This window comes from Budorcas taxicolor, chromosome 16 (genome assembly GCF_023091745.1).
Source record: "Budorcas taxicolor isolate Tak-1 chromosome 16, Takin1.1, whole genome shotgun sequence".
Classification (NCBI taxonomy): domain Eukaryota; kingdom Metazoa; phylum Chordata; class Mammalia; order Artiodactyla; family Bovidae; genus Budorcas; species Budorcas taxicolor.
In genome coordinates this window covers 43,300,108-43,319,413 of record NC_068925.1, presented here as the reverse complement: position 1 = coordinate 43,319,413, position 19,306 = coordinate 43,300,108, and the positions used below count along the sequence as shown (strand labels likewise).

At 45.7% G+C, this 19,306-nt stretch overlaps 1 protein-coding gene across 2 annotated transcripts in view; it reads right to left on the bottom strand.

The window, feature by feature from the left end:
- The window catches only part of MTOR (mechanistic target of rapamycin kinase), a 125,223-nt gene that overhangs the window by 39,205 nt on the left and 66,712 nt on the right, over positions 1-19,306 (bottom strand). For both annotated transcript variants that reach the window (XM_052654066.1, XM_052654067.1), the window contains exons 29-30: positions 3,136-3,211; positions 90-229 (exon numbers count right to left, since the gene is read on the bottom strand). In XM_052654066.1, coding sequence (XP_052510026.1) covers positions 90-229; positions 3,136-3,211 — 216 coding nt within the window. The remainder of the gene's footprint in view (positions 1-89; positions 230-3,135; positions 3,212-19,306) is intronic.

Below are 19,306 nucleotides of genomic sequence, written 5' to 3'. Positions count from 1 at the left end.
ACAAATGAAAGCAAAAGTGGGAGTCTTGGGAGAGAGTGCTGGGAGAAGTCTTTCTAAGGCAGTTGGGCCTCCATCCCGCTGCAGCTCACCATTCCCCCAAGGCTTCGAGGCAGCGCATGCGGCCCAGCATCAGCTCTGGGTCGTCCTTGTTGGTGTCCATTTTCTTATCATAGGCCACGAGAGCATCTTCCCACTCGTGCAGCTTCTCATACCAGGTAGCCTGGATCTCCTGCCAGGGAGAAAAGAGAGGACTGCTGTGAGGCACAGAGAACACAAGGCTGTGTTTTGTTTATTCACAGACTCTCTTCCCCTGAGCATGCCATGTTGTATGCGTTGACACCGCACCCAGCACAATAGGCCTTCAGAGTATCCACAGGTATGTGCAGTGCTGGTGGGGATGCAAGCTCCTTGGCACAGAGATGGAACGACCCGGGGATAATGTGAGAGCAGCTGTCAGGCCATGTCTTTCCCATCACTTCCTGCTCAGAAACAGGAGTCATCAGAACTCCAGCATGTGGGCATGCGAGGACAGGGCAAATCACCTGGATGGCAGGAAGCCCTGACAAGGGCTCCCATAAGGAGGCCAAGGCCTGGATCTGCTGGAATGCTGACAGTGGGCTACCTGGCAGGGCCAGCAGCTGCTTTCCTGATGAGGCCAGAGAGACCAGGCCACATCTGCATATTTGCTGGAGGAAAACAACTCGCTTTTCAAAAGCTCTTTATTCTCTGCATTACTTAATACATTTTTAAACTTTCAGGAAATAATAATTTAAAATACAATATAACACTGCCACTTAAAATTCTTTGGAAAAATCTTCCTTCTTCTAGAGTCTTCCATCCAATGTTCCCTCTCTGAGCACTTGGCAGCTTCATCACTGGCAGGGGCCAAAGGACAGATTCTATTACCCAGCAGATGGCGTGCCACGCTGCCACTTGGTACTGGCCACGTGAATAAGCAGCCACTGCAGTCTAGAAGCTGCAGACTACGGTTCTCTGAATGGCCCGGGGACTGTTTTATGTCTGCCCTCCATCTGCCGCCACCCCAGTCTGTCTTCTGGGCTTCTTCCTCGCCAGCTTGGTGACGACTAGTTCTCTACCAGGCCAGGGAGCGGCTCTCCAGGGATTTCTTTAACAACAATCTGAAGCATTTGTGTGACATGATGCAGGGCCCGCATTCATTCTCCCCATTACGCTCCTCCTCCTTGCCAAATGAAACTCTAATCTGAGTAGCATGTATGCTCACAGCTATGTGAAATTAAGCTCTCTGAAAGAATCTTTTCTTCTTGAACGGCCGTGAGGAGGTCACGTCTATTTTAGGCCATTAACCTGTGCCTACTTCCCCTCGTTTGTCTTCGGCAGAGCCAGTCCCCTCCGCTTCCCCTGTCCTCATCTGCGGCCACAACAGCCTTTGCCCCAGTGTCCGCGTGCAGTGGAGTTTGCCAAAACGGGCTCTAAGCTTCATTTCCTGAGCTCGTTTAGAATCATACTGCTCCACTATGCCTAAATATGAAAGACACAACTTAGAGAAGAGTGGCTGCAGAGACTGTAACATTAAAAACTCTTAAATTAAAAAAGAACACTGGTAAATTTCCCATTTTGAATTTCTATACTGGTGGAAAAGTGGGTACTAACATATGGTACCCACTCAGTATGAACAAGCAGAAAAGTAGGGGGAGCAGCATATGGAGCAGGTCAGGTAGGGGGCAGGATATTTTGAGTTGCAATAGATTGCAAGAACTATAAGGTTTAAGCAATGAATCACACACAATTCTAATGAGATTGCTGTTACATAAATTGCGCTGAGAAAGCACAGGCTCTGCCAAGAAAAAGCAAACCATTGTTGAGTTTAATATGATTCAGCTACCTAAATATAACAGAAAATCCACCAGGGTTTAGCAATAATCCTGGAGCTAACGGCCACCTTCAGAACCTGGAGATGGGGATCTTTTCATTTAAGGTTGGCACTCCGAGCCACCAGCATATAAAATCACCCGAATACCAGATGTTTGTGGAATCCTTGTTTCAACTACTGCAGTCTGAGCTCTAAGGATATCAAAGGAGAGGACATCTCTGTCTGAGTGGACTACATTAAGCGCCCTCTCTTCTGACTTTCTTCCCTCTGCAAACAAGGTTGTGGCAAAGATGGATGAGACATAGTCCTTTCTGTTTTGTCATCTGGAGATGCTTTCTTAGTTGAGTTATAGGCATGTGCTCAAGATGGCAAAATACTCCCTTAAAATTTTCAGTCCCATTGACCAGCCATTACATAAGGCAGTGAAGTAGTCAATTTTCTTTACTCTAACACACTGGGCTCTTGATTAAGGCAAACCGGAGTAAGTGACTGACGCAACTAATAAAAGGTTCCTCATCAAATATATGGACCCAGAACTTCTTGAACTTCCAGGAAGCCAATGTTAAGTTGATTAAGTCAATGTTTATATATGGTTAGGAAGGTACCAAAAAGCACCCTCCCAAGACCACAGAGAGTAACGTAAACATTTTAATATTGGTTGGGCAAAGATGGCAGGAAGGAAGAAACTATATAAGCAATAATGAAATGGAACAATCCCTCAATATCATGTATAAATTATGGCATATTTTTTCTGGAGAATTAGTCATGGTTTCTTCTGAAGTATATACTGAGCCTCAAGTACGGGCAACGGTAATGCTGACTGTTAGACAACACAAAGATAACTCGGGTCATAGTTAAACATCTGGGCTCTGACACCAGGTTCTGCCACTTACTCACTCTGTCAGCTTAGGTAAGGATATTATCCTGTTGGGACTATAGTCCCTCTCATCCTTGTAAAATGGGATAACAACAGTACCTGTTCACAGGGTGCTGTGAGGACTGAATTAGATGAAGTACATAAAGCACATAGAAAAGAGCTAGGCACTTGCTACTTAATAAATACAAGTCATTACTGTTCATTAGATTCTGTCCTCACAATCTCTGTTGAGCCTGAACATATTCTATATGCTTCCCCCAACCTCAAGATAGAGGTAAGTCAGCATCAGGGTATTAATAATTGGGAAAAAAACAGAAAAGGAAAGTAACTTTCTCAAGGCTCTGGCCTAGTGCTTCCCTAGCCAGGTAGCTGCCCCTTGCTCTTCTAAAAGGAATGAGACACTTACCAGCTCTCCAAAGTGCTTCATGGCATACTCCAACACCCCAGCAGCTGCCTCTGGCTGCTGCAGCTTATTATTAATGCTGGGGAAACAAAAGGAAGCGGAGGTTACACTCAACACGTTGCAGTATGGGAAGGGCAGGGTCACTTGTGGGCAGATGGCTCACCAGCATGTTGGGGACGATGTCTTACAGAAGCAGAAAGAACATCAGTTACCTATTATATTACCACTCGGGAAGCTTGGCCTGAATAATTTCATCTTGACCTCACACTCCTTGTCTTGAATGGGCCACATCTGGTGGACAGGAGGCCTCACCTGCCTGGAGCCCTTCCTCCAAGCAGCAGACTGACTGGTTTCCTCTCTGACATCAGACGTCAGGCAGCACACGTCTGTTTTTGAACTAAGAAACCCTGGCTCCAGAATCATCCCAACCAACGCAACAGATGAGGTACCTCTGAACTTAGCTTTTATGTCTCAGTGATAAGAATAACCAAAACAAATAGAAACCACCAGGCTCTGTGGGAGACACAGAAGTGGCCCTGAGGCTGGGTCATCCACATCAATGACAGAGAACCCTGGGGCCTATGGCTGTGCAGCTGCCTCGACTGCTCACTGATGGGGTCCTTGTCTTTCAAATCCCGATGCCCCCTTAGTCCCTCTCCCAAGACCGTGCTCTGCCTCTGAAGCAGGCTGTGGAGGGACCACATCCCAAGGTACTTACTTGCCTGGTCTCTGGTGGAGAAATGCTTTTCATAACCACACACAACGCTGTTGATGTCATCCTAAGGGCAGCTGGGGCTGGAGGACTCTAACTATATTGGGGCAACTAGGCAGAAAAAGCTGGAAGGCTTGCCGCCTGGAGTTGGTTCATCAGAGAGGCTGTGAAGACATCCTGAACGGAGAGGAGCTGCAAGGCTCAGACCCTTGTTCCAACAGGGAGGTAAACAGCAGCTAACCCAACACTAAACATGAGCTTGAGTTATGGGAAGGAAGGAAGAGAGGGAGGGAGCAGGCCTGAGAAAACTATAGGATAATAATGACCGTATCTGTTCACAGGTAGGGAGCAAAATGTGACAGACCAGCTTGGGAGTCCAGACTGGTTTAACAAGCTAGGATCTAATTTACTGCCCTAAGGAAAAACTGTCTACTGGACTCAAATTAATTTTTAAGTGGTTTTGGGAAATTCCAGGACGTGGGTTCAACGTGGTAATATGGCAAGAGACTGGTGTTATAAAATACTATTTTTAAAAATTCAAATTCCACCACATTTCTTCCAATAAAACTGAGAGGGAACTGCCCAGAAATCTGATGAACTAGAAAAGTTAACATTTGTGAAAGTAATAATTGAATGCCTCATGTTTGCAAATAACATCTCAAAAATCTTTCCAACCTATTGCTCCTCTGACCTCATGCATCCCTGAGAGAGTGGGTAGGGAAGAGTATTATTAGGCCTGTTTTACTCCTGGGGAGACTGAGGCCTGGGAGGGCAGTGACTTTCCCCAAGGTCCACATGAATGGGGACAGTCTCCATACAACCTGAAGCAATCTATCTCCTTCACGGCATTCTTTAGGGAATCAAATGAAATAATGGATATGAAATTGCTAAGCAGGTTCTTATATGTGTGTCTTCCTTCATCTGTTTTGTCCAAGGATAGAAGCTTCTGGAATCTTACTTATATGTTTGTGTACAGAAAAAACATATGTCTAATGTTCAGACTTGAGCCAGCACTAGGCAATCATCCATGCAAGTTCCATCTTGAACAGGACTATTTGAGTGGGCTCCAAGCTCAAGGTCCAGGCTCCGCAACCAGAGGCGAAAGCAGCTGTACAGACGCCCTTCTCCTTTACTTACAGGAGTAGATGGGTCACTTTGTGTGGAATCTACTGCACAGACTCTTTGGCACTTCTGAGCAGGTCCCAAGCAAAGCATTGAACCTGAATGTTTTCCATAAGCTTTCTGCTGCAGGATTCAGAAATATTATTAATTTCAAAATGATGCTGTAACGTCATGGTTTTCTTTAGGCAGCCCTGTGAGAGTTCAAAGCTGAGAATGCAAATCCGAGTCCGAAGGGACTCCCTCCACTGCATGCTCACTGTCAGGCAGTTTCCTATTCCTCTTGGCCTCAAAAGTCAAGTTCTTACCTTTGTTCTCACTTATGTGGGGCTGGGCAAACTGTATTAGTAATTAACACTACTGGGTATATATATATGGGATCATCTAATTCCTTGAGCCCAAGTAAAGATTTGGCAGTATAAGAAGACAGGAAATAAGAAATCCAGTATATATTCTATATATTACTTCTGATATATTATACTGGGCTTCTCTGGTGGCTCAGACAATAAAGAATCTGCCTGCAATGTGGGAGACCCATGTTTGATACCTGGGTTGAGAAGATCCCCTGGAGAAACAAATGGCTACCCACTCCAGTATTCTTGCCTGGAGAATCTCATGGACAGAGGAGCCTGGCGGGCTACAGTCCATAGGGTCACAAACAGTCAGACATGACTGACACTTTCATACTAAAATATGTAATATATCATATGTAACTATCTATAATGATATAGTCTATATACTACTTTGAGTCCTAATGTGGACTACTGGGATGGCCCTGGTAGGAATATAAAGTATCTTGATGAGAAAGATAAGGAAAGTGTTCTCTGCCTGAACCAAAAGAAGTTAACTCCAAGAATCAGACATAAAAAGTCCAGGAGTTCTAAGAACTGTCTTCCAATCTCATGTTCTGGAACATATTCTATTTTCAAGATCAATTTATAAACATTACCAAAACTCGCCTTCCTCTGGGGATAAAGCAACAAAAACAAAAGCAAGCGAAAGCCATTTCCCCCTTCACTCTCCTACTCGTTATACATAAAAAGGAGAATTTTACAAGAAACTGATCAAAATCAGGAAGTTGTAACTAGAGACCTCAGAGGAGAAATACAGATTTTACCTTACTATTGCAATGACTCTGACCTACCTCCTCTAAGGACAGACCAACATAGCTTTGCAAATGTGACAAGAAAACTCATCACATGGCCCCAACTCCTTAAGTCCAAGTAAGTCACCTGTATGGTACTTCCCACTTGAGTATGTGTGGAGGCAGGTGAGGATGCAGACAGAGCCCCGTGGGAAGGAGAGGGGTTGGGCTCATTGAGGACCCACTGACCAGGCCTCCATCAATGGTCAGGAAAACCGGGCGTACAGCTTGAGATGCAAGCTAAGGTCTTGTCCAACAGTTAAGGACAGTCACTGAAAAACAACTTTGACTAAATGGACTAAAATATACCCATGAGAAAGGAGTGTGAACAGAGAAAAAGGGTCCCTTTGATAAATTAAGTTGTGGTTTGAGGACCTGAAAGAAAGGAGACTGTACATACCTACAGTCAATTGTTTGGAGAGGAGAGATTTCAAGTTAACTGGCTGTTCTCTCCCTGTTAATTCTCTTCTGTTTGCATTTTTCTTTCCCACAGAACTTTATCCCTAATGCACCTCTCTCTTCTTTTCCCCCTGGGGAGTTTGCCACGTGTGCCTGCAAGGCTGCTGGAGGACACAAGCACAGGGCTGAGGATCTGTAGGTTCTCTCAGTGCTTCAGAGAGTCTGCCACCTCGTTTGAGACCTCAACTTTTTATCCCTCCTCCATGGCTTCTGGCACTCCATCATGCGAGGCCAAGGATTATAGCAACAACAAGATACCTAAATTTACTGAGAGCTCCGTAGGTGCCAGGCACTGTGCTGACTACTGCTGATCCGTGTTATCTAAACCCTATGAGGCAGACACTACTATTAACACCTCCATTTTGCATAGAAAGAAGCTGGAGCCCCGAGGGCTATCCTTTCACTTCAAAACTGTACCATTAAAAGGATCTCAAGTAATAACTAAGGGTACAGCTCTGCGGGAGGAGAAGTGTGTCAGCTGTCTACTCCCCGCATCAGTGGGCACCAAGCAAGTACATGTGAAATAAGTGACTGATAGCAGGGAACAGATGGAAGCAGGGCAGGGACGTCTCCATGAGCTAATTCCACCATACAGGACAGGAGCCCTACTGCACTTCACTTTAGCCTCCTCACTCATACTGTGGTTGACACCCTGCTCTGACCCCTAAGCTCCCATTCCCTATTTTTTTTTTTGGCTGCATCACCCACCCTCTGGGATCTTAGTTCCGCAAGGTGGGATTGAACCCAAGCCCTCTGGAAGCTGAAGTGGAGTCGTAACCACTGGCCCGCCAGAGAAGTCCCTCCCATTCCCTATGTTTTATTTCCCTTCAGAAGCCACTGCCTCCATGCCTCCCAGGAAGACAGTCCCCACGCAGCCACAGCGGGTTTTTCCGCTGCCAGGCATACAGAGTCCAGCCTGTGAAGTGGGGAATAAGTAAGCCTCCACGGAAACGCAGCAGTTCCCAGCTACTAAGTCCCCCAGTGCCTGCCTACTTGGGTGACACAAGACCATCCTTTGAGATACTCCCCCTTGAAACTCAGATGTGCTTTTATGAGACTGAAGGGAGAGACAGTATGTGTGACTCATGTGCAGAGATCACCTTTGCTCAGAAGCCTCCCTGATGAGGAGCTCTCGTTTACGGGGCAGCTGGGACTCTTCCACAGCCTGTTCTATAAACGTTCCCATGTGCCCTGGAGTCTTTCCCTATTAACGCTGGAGGTTTATAAAGGACAAACTGTTCAAAGCTTAGCCCAACAGCAGAGAAGTGCTTAACGACACAAACCAGACCTCACTGACGCTGGTTGGGCTGACAAACAAGTTTAGAGAGAGGGAGGCTTCGACAGTAACATGCCCACAACAGCATAGAGATGACGGTCGACCACAGGGCCTATCTCCTCTCCATGCCCACTGAGGCCAGAAGGCTAAGATGGCTTAGCTGCTGTCTTAAGCATCAGTGTCGTGGTATATTTACATTTTACTTCATATCCCAGTGAGAACAACCAGTTGAGGTTTCATATAGTTGCGAATCTATACAGCAAACAGAAGCTGCATACCCACAGAATAAAACGCAGAGCCCACAAATGAACCTGGTGTTAGAAATACAATGAAGACAGGAAAACACAATGAATTAGGATGTCAGGAAGCGAAAAGGCAATTATTCAGACATATTCACTCATTCATTCCCACCTCCCCTCTCCTACTCCAAGATTTAATTTTTATTAAAGGAAGCTGAGTTGAAGAGCTTGAAACTGGGAAAATTCACAAGTGAGGGAAGCACTTTCTAGAACTGAGTCAAATTAACAATAAGAATAAGAAATGGCCTCATTGTCTTCTACACTACACAGATTACCCCAGGCATCTTTTCTTCACTATCCAAAAATCTCTTTCCAAATGTAGGGAAAGTGAGTAAGCAAGCAAGGAGCTCAAGCATGAGGGAGCTTCTCACTGCCTTGGCGGGTTTCCTGCCAAGAGTGACAGGCGAGAAGCCAGTGAGTGCTCCGTGCAGGGCCTGTCTGCTTTGCCGTGACTCTCCCTTTTGAGCTCTTCCTCAGGGCTTTCCACAGGCAAGTGGCGACCAGTGTCACCGAGGATGCGCCTGAACAAAGGGTAGATCATGAACTGCTCCAGGTTCTAACCCCAACTTGTTAGCAAACCGATAGGGGGGTCGCCGGCTCAGCATCCAAATGCCATTCCTACCACTGGAAGGGAAACCTGAGAACTCTATCGTCTCCTAAGTCACTGTTCCACAGGCTTCTGGACTGACATCAGATCCAAAATCCTCTGGCCTGGGAATTCCTCCCGGTAGAGTTCATTTGGTCATTGACCCCATCTCTCAGTCTTGGTGACCTTTGGCTACTAAGAGCAAAGTGACGCAGGTGCACTCAGCACTAGCGGGAACCCACAGCAAAGCCAGTCACACGAGGAGCGTCTGCAGTGGCATCTGGGGGACTACTCAGGCTTCCTGGTGCTCCTGTCAGGAATTTATGAGAATATCATGCATTGGCTTCCCAAATGGCTCTGGGCCTTCTCTCTCCTGTCTATTTCTAGTGCAGACTACTGTCTGCATTTTATTTGGTTTCCTGTCAAGGAAGAATTCTCTGAATTCCCTCAGTGCTGGGCTGGTGACATGCAACACAGCTGACAGGGGACCTTGGCCGGTCTCGCTGAGGAGTTCCTGATCAGCCAAGTTGTGAGGCCAATGGGACCTTGCTTTGGGTCCTTAGCTGAATCAAGCTGTATCTTTCTTATTTCTCTCTTAGAACAGTAGCTGCTTCAGACCATCCCTGACATTTCTTCCAGCACCAAGACTCAGCTCTGTGTCCAATGGGTGATTAGAAACAAAACCGCTCGATTCCTGTACAGAGTCAGGAAGATCCAGGGTTTGTAGGGCCCTGCTATCTTCATAGGCAGCTCCCTGGGGTTCTGGGGAACTCAAGGGGATGACAGTGCCTTTTTGAGCAGGACAGCAGTGAAGGCAGAAGGCAAGGTAAGAACGACTGAAATGTGTGCCAGAGAAAGGCAGTTGGGGGCAGCTCAAAAGCAGGCGGCAGGGAGAGCAGAGGGAACCAGCAGGCGTTACAGTTCCCCGACTTACAGCCACAGTCAGGTTGTAAAGAGACCACCCAGGAACTGGCAGGTCAAACTTTCCTTTCTTGCTCCAAAAACTTAGGAAAAGTAACTTTACTCCTCTTCTAAACATTAAAAAAGTGGAGGCTGGCCTTGTTGGAAGGTTTCAAAGCTGGGACATTTGGTGTCCCTGGAACTCTTGGGGGCCTAAGGCACGAAGACAAAAAGAATGTGATGCAAGAGAGGTGCACTGCCTCGACATCAAATGGGCTCCTGACGCCTTACCCGAGAGTGGATTAAGGGTGAAGAGTTCTGACTTGTCTCCACTTTTTCCTTTGTCACGGTATAAGTGACATGTCTGTCATAGTACCTAGAAGACTTGCCAGATCTGTATGTGAGAAAGTGGGACCTTAAGAATAAAAAAGATAGGACTTCTCTTTTGGCCCAGGGGTTAAGAATCCATCTATTTGTATAACAGTATGGTGATTTCTTAAAAAACAAAAAAAACCCTAGGAATAAAACTACCATATGACCCAGCAATCCCATGACTGGGCATACACCCTGAGAAAATCATAACTGAAAAAGACAGATGCACCCCAGTGTTCACTGCAGCACTATTTACAGCAGCCAAGACATGGAAGCAGCCTAGATGTCTGTGACAGGTGAGTGGATAAAGAGGTTGTGGTACATACATACAATGGAATATTACTCAGCCATAGAAAGGAATGAATTTGAGTCAGTTCTAGTGAGCTGGATGAACTTAGGGCCTGTTATACAGAGTGAAGTGAGTCAGAAAAACAACTATCGTGTATTAATGCATATATATGGAATCTAGAAAACTGGTACTGATGAACACATCTGCAGGACAGGAATAGAGACTCAGACACAGAGAACAGACTTACGGACACAGCAGGGGCAGGAGAGGGTGGGATGAATTGAGAGAGTAGCATTAAAATATATACATTACTATAACGTAAAATAGATAGCTAATGGGAAGTTGCTGTATAACACAGGGAGCTCAACCCAGTGCTGTGTGACAACCAAGAGGGGTGGGATGAGGTGGGAGGGAGTTTCAAGAGGAAGGGTTCATATGTACACCTATGGCTGATTCATGCTGATGTATGGCAGAAACCACATAACAGTATAAAGGAATTATCCTCCAATTAAAAAAATAAATAAATTTGAAGGAAAAAAAAAAAGAATCCACCTACCAATGCAGGGGGCACAGGTTTGGTCCCTGATTCCACATGCCTCGGGGCAACTGAGCCTGGGTGCCACTACTGGGCCTGTGCACCACGCAAGGGAAGCGTCCGCGATGAGAAGCCTACACACCGTTACTAGAGAGCAGCGCCTGCTCCACAGCTAGGGAAAGCCTGCGCACAGCCCAAAGTGAAAAGCAAGAAGGATTTAGAAGACAGAAGCCAACAACTGTAGATTAGGGAAAGCGAAGTGAAGTGAAGTCACTCAGTCGTGTCCGACTCTTTGTGACCCCATGGACTGTAGCCCAGCAAGCTCCTCTGTCCATGGGATTCTCCAGGCAAGAACACTGGAGTGGGTTGCCATTTCCTCCTCCAGGGGATCTTCCCGACCCAGGAATTGAACACAGGTCTCCCGCATTGCAGGCAGATGCTTTAACCTCTGAGCCACCAGATAAAAATTCCTATCTTTTCAATTCTGGTGCATATGTGCTAAGTTGCTTCAGTTGTGTCTGGCTCTTCCATGGGCTATATGTAGACCACCAGCCTCCTCTGTCCATGGGATTCTCCAGGCAAGAATATTGGAGTGGATTGCCGTGCCCTCCTCCAGAGGATCTTCCCAACCCAGAGACTGAACCCACGTCTCTTTCATCTCCTGCACTGGTAGATGGGTTCTATGTCACTAGCACCACCTGGAAAGCCCCTTTCAATACTGGTAGCGGGAGGTGTGTGCATGTGTGTATATATATAAGACATTTTTTAATTTAAAAAATTGGGATGGAAGTTCACAATATCGAAATGATACTTTTGCCTATGCATATTCTGTATAAATGCATATTTTAGACACAGTGCTAGTCAGAGTGATGACATAGTACTGTATTCTGCTTTTTTACATCACAAAGGCATTTCCCACTTCATCCAGAGTCTTCACAAAAGCTTTTTAACAGCTGTGTAAGAACATCTCCCGCACTGGATCCTATGTCTGAACCAGTCTCTTGGGCACACCCTTGTGGCCGGGTGAGAGCAGCACCAGTTAGGCCACCAAGGTGTGGCAGGAGCTCACTGCAGACGTCTGCAGGCTTGCCCCTGGGAATCAGAGCAGCCGCCCAGAGGGTGGACACAGGGTCCAGCAATAAGCTGGACAAGCTGTCCCATTTCACTCATCATTTCCAGCACCCCCTGGCTGGATAAACGGGGCCTAAATGCCCTAGCACAACCAGCGTGAGGCACTGAGAAGCCGCAGAGCCTGGAGTGTCAAAGCACACAATTTGTGCTGGCCAGGTTTGCAACCCAGGGGCCTGTCAGAGGCATGTTGTAAAAATGATGAATGGCTGTCACATTTCCAAGGCTCTGGCTGATTTAGGGAGCCACTGGCAGGCGCATCACTCCCAGCATGTCAGCCAGTTAATTACTTCCAACTTTATCTTTCTTGTCAACACTTCTTGACAAATTGGCCATTATCTTTTTATTCTACAACAATGAGCACTGCTTCTTTTCTGGTGAGGCCTGGAGGATTTTCTCCTCCTTTCTGCTTCTTCATATCCAGAGTGAAATGAAGAGATCTGAGAGAGAACATTAGGGAGAAGAAGCTGTCAGGGAAACAGAACAAAGTGAGGAGGGTTGACAGACGGAACCCAAAACTTATTTTCAACTACCTTGACTCAGAATAGAGTAGATATTTTGGGTAAAAATCCATCCTGATTTCTTGGCTGCTGCATGTCCAAGAGCTCTGACTCAGGCTATTATGTGGATGAAGTTGGGAAACAAAAAATTAAATGAGCTGGCATCCAGGGACTTGGCAGCTCTGAACTCTCCTCACTTGTAACTGTGTGAGGAGACGTGCTCTGGCCTTGTGCTCTGGTAGAGTGAGGCCACACTGTAGAAATACTGATGCCCGTCCTGGAATCGGGAAAAGGAAAATATGCCTACCTTCCTGGTAAGGAAGAGCTGACAGATGAGGACTACAACACACTCTAACTGAATCATCAAGATTCACAGGCAGTGAGATGTCCAAAAGAAGCTCAAGAGACCAATGGTGTCACCACTGACACTTTTCACTGTCACTGGGACAGACTGTCAGAGACGGCCGTGGGGCACCCACTGTATTTCATCAGTTCTAAGATGCACTCTTAACATTTGTGAAATCATGATACAGCTTATGATTCAGGTTTCAGAGTACCACGACCCAGCTTAATTGCCAGTAGTCTGCCCTCCATCATACAGGTACATAAAAATCAGAAGCACCTTTGCTAACTCACCATAAGAGTGGTCCCTTTAAATCTCTAGCCATTCCTGGGGACGAGCTAGATGCAGTGGAAGGGCAGAGGTTAACTACTGACCAACAGCAAGCTTTTCATTGTGTTCATGGGGTTGCTGAAGCTGAAGCTCCAATACTTTGGCCACCTGATGGGAAAAGCCGACTCATTTGAAAAGACCCTGATGCTGGGAAAGGTTAAGGGCAGGAGAAGGGGGTGACAGAGGATGAGATGGTTAAATGGCATCACTGACTCGATGGACATGAGTTTGAGCAAACTATGGGAGATAGTGAAGGATGGGGAAACCTGGCCTGCTTAAGTCCATGGGGTCACAGAGTCGGACACAACCTAGTGACTGAATAACAACAGCAGCATCAAGCTGCGCCCTTTAGAATGGTCATGGGTGCAATGGAGGACCCTCTGTCTTTCTGGTCAGCTCTGGGAGAAACCCCAGCTCTCTGCCCTTTGTATAGCTACTCACTGACAGCCAGCTTTCTGCACTGAAAGCAGTTTTCCTTGGAGTTTGTAAGATGCTCTACAGAGGCAACCTGTTGTAAAGTGAACCTGTAAGAAGTCTTCAGAGTGGCCAGAAATAAATTTAAGCTCTACTGGTGACTGGTGAGGGACCTGGTCTCTTGGGTAATGGCTGGATGTAAGGGCATTAAAGAAAAAGATGGGGTGAGAAAGAAAGATACAATCTGTGCTCGTGCTCTGCCTACACCAGGGTTTCCTCCGTCTGCCCCCTCTTTGCTGCCTGGAGCTTTTCTACAGGGTACAGATTCCTAGAGGAACACTGGCACTTCTGAAGGCAGCGTGAGTCCAGACATTTGGAATGTGTTTTTACCAAAAAGAGAGGAGCTTTGAGCAAATCCTCACCCCCTGGACAGAGTGTATTCTCTTCCAGCAGAGGTGCGGGAAAGAGAACAAGACTGTACCTTTTCGGGAAGCCAGGAAACAACTGTAAAGGCTAGGCTCATGCTTCCAAGCAACACAACAGACACCTTGGGAACATGTGTTTAGAGTTAAGACAGAGTGGGCTTGTTTGTCATCCAGCCTCTCCTCTGTAGGCTGTAAAGCCCAGTCACCCTCACCGTTAACTGGTTGCTCAGGCACAAACTGGCTCAATTTCTTTAACATTCTCAGAGAGTTATAGGCCATTTCCCGTTAGTGCTGCCTAAGTCAGGGAAGCTAAGGCCCAGGCCAAGGGGACACTTCTCAGTCCCTGGGCAACTGTGCACGGGCTTGCCATCTTATCCTGCACCCTGGCTGGGATCTGTCTCTGGTGAAGAGTGATTTTCTACAATTACAAGGTAATGTGCGTGTGATTCCCCTTTGGAAACAAACAAGATCTGTTAGGTTCCTGGATTAATTATGGGGAACACAGCTGCTCAGACATACGACATATTACTTTCTCTGTCTTTCACATGAACCTCTGCGTGTGGCCCCTCAGGTTGTGATGAGGGTTAACTGGCAGGCCAAAGCCGGGTCAGGCTATTGCATATGCCGTTCACACAGGCCTTCAGAATATACAGGAGTGGGGAAATCCCTACCCCAAATGCTCTGAGGCCCTCTCACTCATCTTCATAAGTAACAAAAGAGATTGCCACTGTTTGCTTTAATCTCTAACTCTTTTGTGATCCTACAGACAGTAGCCCGCCACTCTCCTCTGTCTATGGAATTTTCCAGGCAAGAATACTGGAGTGGGTTGCCATTTCCTTCTCTGGGGAAGACACCCAGGGATCGAAACTGTGTCTCCTGTATTGGCAGGCAAATTCTTGACCACTGAGCCACTAGGGGTGAGATGCGAATTGATGATTTCAAGGGATACAAAGTGACTATACAGTAAAGATGCTACTTTAACTTACTGGTTAAAAAAGAAGAAGCCTGAACCAAATGATCTCAACTCTTCCAGTTCTCAGATTTTTTTGATTCTGTAACTAAAACCTATGGCAGAAAATGTTAAAGCTGGAGAGAAGACAATGCCCTGCAATGAAGAACTCACCATGATGAAGACTGGCAATGACCATGGAGAGAGATTCTAAGCCTCCACAACACATGCTTATTTAGGGGGAGATAATCTTCTGCTGGGAAGTCATTCTTACAACTGGCAAGTATCTCCTTTGTCCCAGGCTTTGTGCTAAGTGCTGGATGCTAGAGCTACTGTGGTAGATGAACAAGGGCAGCTCTCTGCTTTCACAGAGCTTACAGGTCAGGGAAGTAGATAAGCAAAACGCAAATGGAAATAAGTGCTGTGCAGGTAAGCACCCTGAAGAAGACAGCGCACAAAGACAGAAAATAGCACAGGGTGCTGTTTTAGATTTAGGTGGGCAGGGAGGTTTTTCTCATGAAATGATAATCCATCACCTAAATTAATACTACTTCAGATTTGCTAGATATGGACTATGTGTCAGACACAATTCAAAGTGTTTTATAGCTCATCTAACTCAATAACAAAAAAACAAACAACCCAACTGAAAAATGGGCAGGAGACTTAAATAGAAATTTCTCCAAAGAAGACATACAGTGGCCAACAGGCACATGGAAAGATGCTCATTATTGCTGATTATTAGAGAAATGCAAGTCAAAACTACAAGGTACCACCTCACACCAGTCAGAATGGCCATCATTAAAAAATCCACCAATAATAAATGCTAGGGAGGGTGTGGAGAAAAGGGAACCCTCTCACACTGTTAGTGGGAAAGTAAATTGGTAAAGCCACTGTTGAAAACAGTATGGAGGCGCCTCAAAAAACTAAAAATAGAGTTGCTATTTGATCCAGCAACCCCACTCATGGGCATATATCCAGATGAAACTACAATTTGAAAAGATACAAGCACCTCTATGTTCATAGCACCACTATGCACGACAGCCAAGACATGGAAATAACCTAAACGTCTATCAACAAACAAATGAATAAAGAAGACATGTAATACTGCATGCGATGGAATATTACTCAACCATAAAAAGGGATGGAATAATGCCACCTGCAGCAACATGGATGGACCTAGAGATTATCACACTAAGGGAAGTAGGAAGTCGCTCCACCATGTGCAACTCTTTGTGACCCATGGACTATAGCTTGCCAGGCTCCTCTGTCCATGGAATTTTCCAGACGAGAACACTGGAGTGGGTTGCTACTTCCTTCTCTTAGGGGATCTTCCTGACCCAGGGATTGAACCTAGGCCTCCCGCACTGCAGACAGTCTCTTTACTGTCTGAGCCACCATGGAAGCCCCAAGCAAAGTAAGAAAGAGAAATACAAATACAATATGATAACACGTATATATGGAATCTAAAATACAACACACATAAGTGGAAACAGACTCACAACATAGAGAACAGACTGGTGGCTGCCAAGGGGAGGTTCCGGGGAAGGGAAAGACTAGGACACTGGGAGTAGCAGATGCACCCTACTACATATGGGAGGGGTAACCAAGGCTTTACTGTATAGCACAGGGAGTGAGCGGAAGTCACTCAGGCGTGTCTGACTCCTTGCGACCCCCATGGGCTACACAGTCCCTGGAATTCTCCAGGCCAGAATACTGGAGTGGGTAGCCTATTCCTTCTCCAGGGGATCTTCCCAGCCCAGGAATAGAACTGGAGTCTCCTGCATTACAGGCGGATTCTTTACCAACTGAGCTATGAGGGAAGCCCATATAGAACTGTAGTCTATATTCTGTGATAAACCATAATGGAAAAGAATATGAAGAAGGATACATATATGTATAACTGAGTCATTATGCTGTAAAGCAAAAAATAACACAGCACTTTAAATCAACTACACGTCAATCTAATTTTAAAAAGTGTTTTAGGGGCATTATCTATTTTTAAAGAAACTTTCTGACTGAAGTACAACATACAAGAAAGTATACACTTAATTGTACAGCTTGATAAATTATCCAAAGTGAAGTTACCAGTATAACTACCAACCAAACCAAAAAACAGAACACACTGCCAGCACTGCGGAAGCACTCAAGCCTTTTCCCATCCCAGCTTCCCTCCTCATCCTCAGAGGTAGCAACTGTCTCACTTCTGACACAACTGGTTAGTTTCACCAGGTTTTGTACTCTATATAAACACTCGTCATTACATTTACGAGATACATCCATGTTGCTGCATGCCCTGGAAGCTTGTCTTTTTATTGCTGAATAGTCACTATATGAACCCACCACAAGTGAACTATCTTACTGTCGATGGAAGTTTTAGGTTGTCTCCAGTTTGGGGCTAGTGACGTTACCACAAACATTCCTGTTTGTGTCTTTGCTCATATTTCCATTGGGAACAAACCTCGTAGTAGAACTGCTGGGTTTTAGGGCATGTTCAGCTTCAGAAGATACCGACAAATGGCCATTGTATGTTCCCAGTGGGAGGGTACAGGAATCTCAGACGCTCCACATGTTTAGCAACACTTGGGATTCAGTGTTTCCCATTTTAGCCATTTGGGCTGCTTTGTAAGTTGCATCTTGCTGCTAAGTCACTTCAGTCATGTCCGACTCTGTGCGACCCCATAGACGGCAGCCCACCAGGCTCCCCTGTCTCTGGGATTCTCCAGGCAAGAGCACTGGAGTGGGTTGCCATTTCCTTCTCCAATGCATGAAAGTGAAAAGTGAAAGTGAAGTCGCTCAGTCGTGTCCGACTCTTCGCGACCCCATGGACTGCAGCCCACCAGGCTCCTCCATCCATGGGATTTTCCAGGCAAGAGTACTGGAGTGGGTAGTTTTAAATTTGAGCTTCCATAATGACTAATGAGCTTGAGCAGTTTTTCATGTGTTGACTGGCTTTTTGGATATAATCTTTTGTGAAATAAGACCTGTTCACATCTTGCCCCCAGATGAGAAAGCTCACTCTTCTGTCATAAACCAAGAGCTCACAAATATGTAGCTCTATCGCGGGACATTCACGTCTGCTCCATTTATCTGCTCGTCTACCCTGTGCCAATACCACATTGACCTAGTCACTGGCTGCAGCTTTAAGATAAATCTTGAACCTTAGTATGGTAATGCCTCCAAATTTATTTTTCTTTTTCAAAAATGCCTCAGCTATTTTTAATCTTTTGCTATATTTAACTCAGTCTTCACAAAAACCCTGCAAAACAAAGTAGTTGTAATCTTTTTTAACTAACATTTTTTGGGGGGGGCCACATTGTACAGCATGAAGGATCCTAGTTTCCCACCCAGAGACTGAACCTGGTCCCCTTGCAGTGGAACCATGGAGTCCTAAGCACTGGACCACCAGGGAAGTCAGGAGTAGTTATAGTTTTTATCCCATTTCATGGAGTGGTCAACTCAGAGGTTAAGTTGCCCCGGGGTCATATAACTATCAAGTGATGAGAGGGGATTAGAACCCAGATTTATCTGATTCTAGATCATGAGAGATGATGCTGTCAAAGTGCTGCACTCAATATGCCAGCAAATTTGGAAAACTCAGCAGTGGCCACAGGACTGGAAAAGGTCAGTTTTCATTCCAATTCCAAAGAAAGGCAATGCCAAAGAATGCTCAAACTACTGCACAATTGCACTCATCTCACATGCTAGTAAAGTAATGCTCAAAACTCTCCAAGCCAGGCTTCAGCAATATGTGAACTGTGAACTCCCTGATGTTCAAGCTGGTTTTAGAAAAGGCAGAGGAACCAGAGATCAAATTGCCAACATCCGCTGGATCATGGAAAAAGCAAGAGAGTCGCAGAAAAACATCTATTTCTGCTTTATTGACTATGCCAAAGCCTTTGACTGTGTGGATCACAATCAACTGTGGAAAATTCTGAAAGAGATGGGAATACTAGACCACCTGACCTGCCTCTTGAGAAACCTGTATGCAGGTCAGGAAGCAACAGTTAGAACTGGACATGGAACAAGAGACTGGTTCCAAATAGGAAAAGGAGTATGTCAAGGCTGTATATTGTCACCCTGCTTATTTAACTTACATGCAGAGTACATCATGAGAAACACTGGACTGGAAGAAACACAAGCTGGAATCAAGATTGCCGGGAGAAATATCAATCACCTCAGATATGCAGATGACACCACCCTTACGGCAGAAAGTGAAGAGGAGCTAAAAAGCCTCTTGATGAAAGTGAAAGAGGAGAGCGAAAAAGTTGGCCTAAAGCTCAACATTCAGAAAACGAAGATCATGGCATCCGGTCCCATCACTTCATGGGAAATAGATGGGGAAACAGTGGAAACAGTGTCAGACTTTATTTTTTTGGGCTCCAAAATTACTGCAG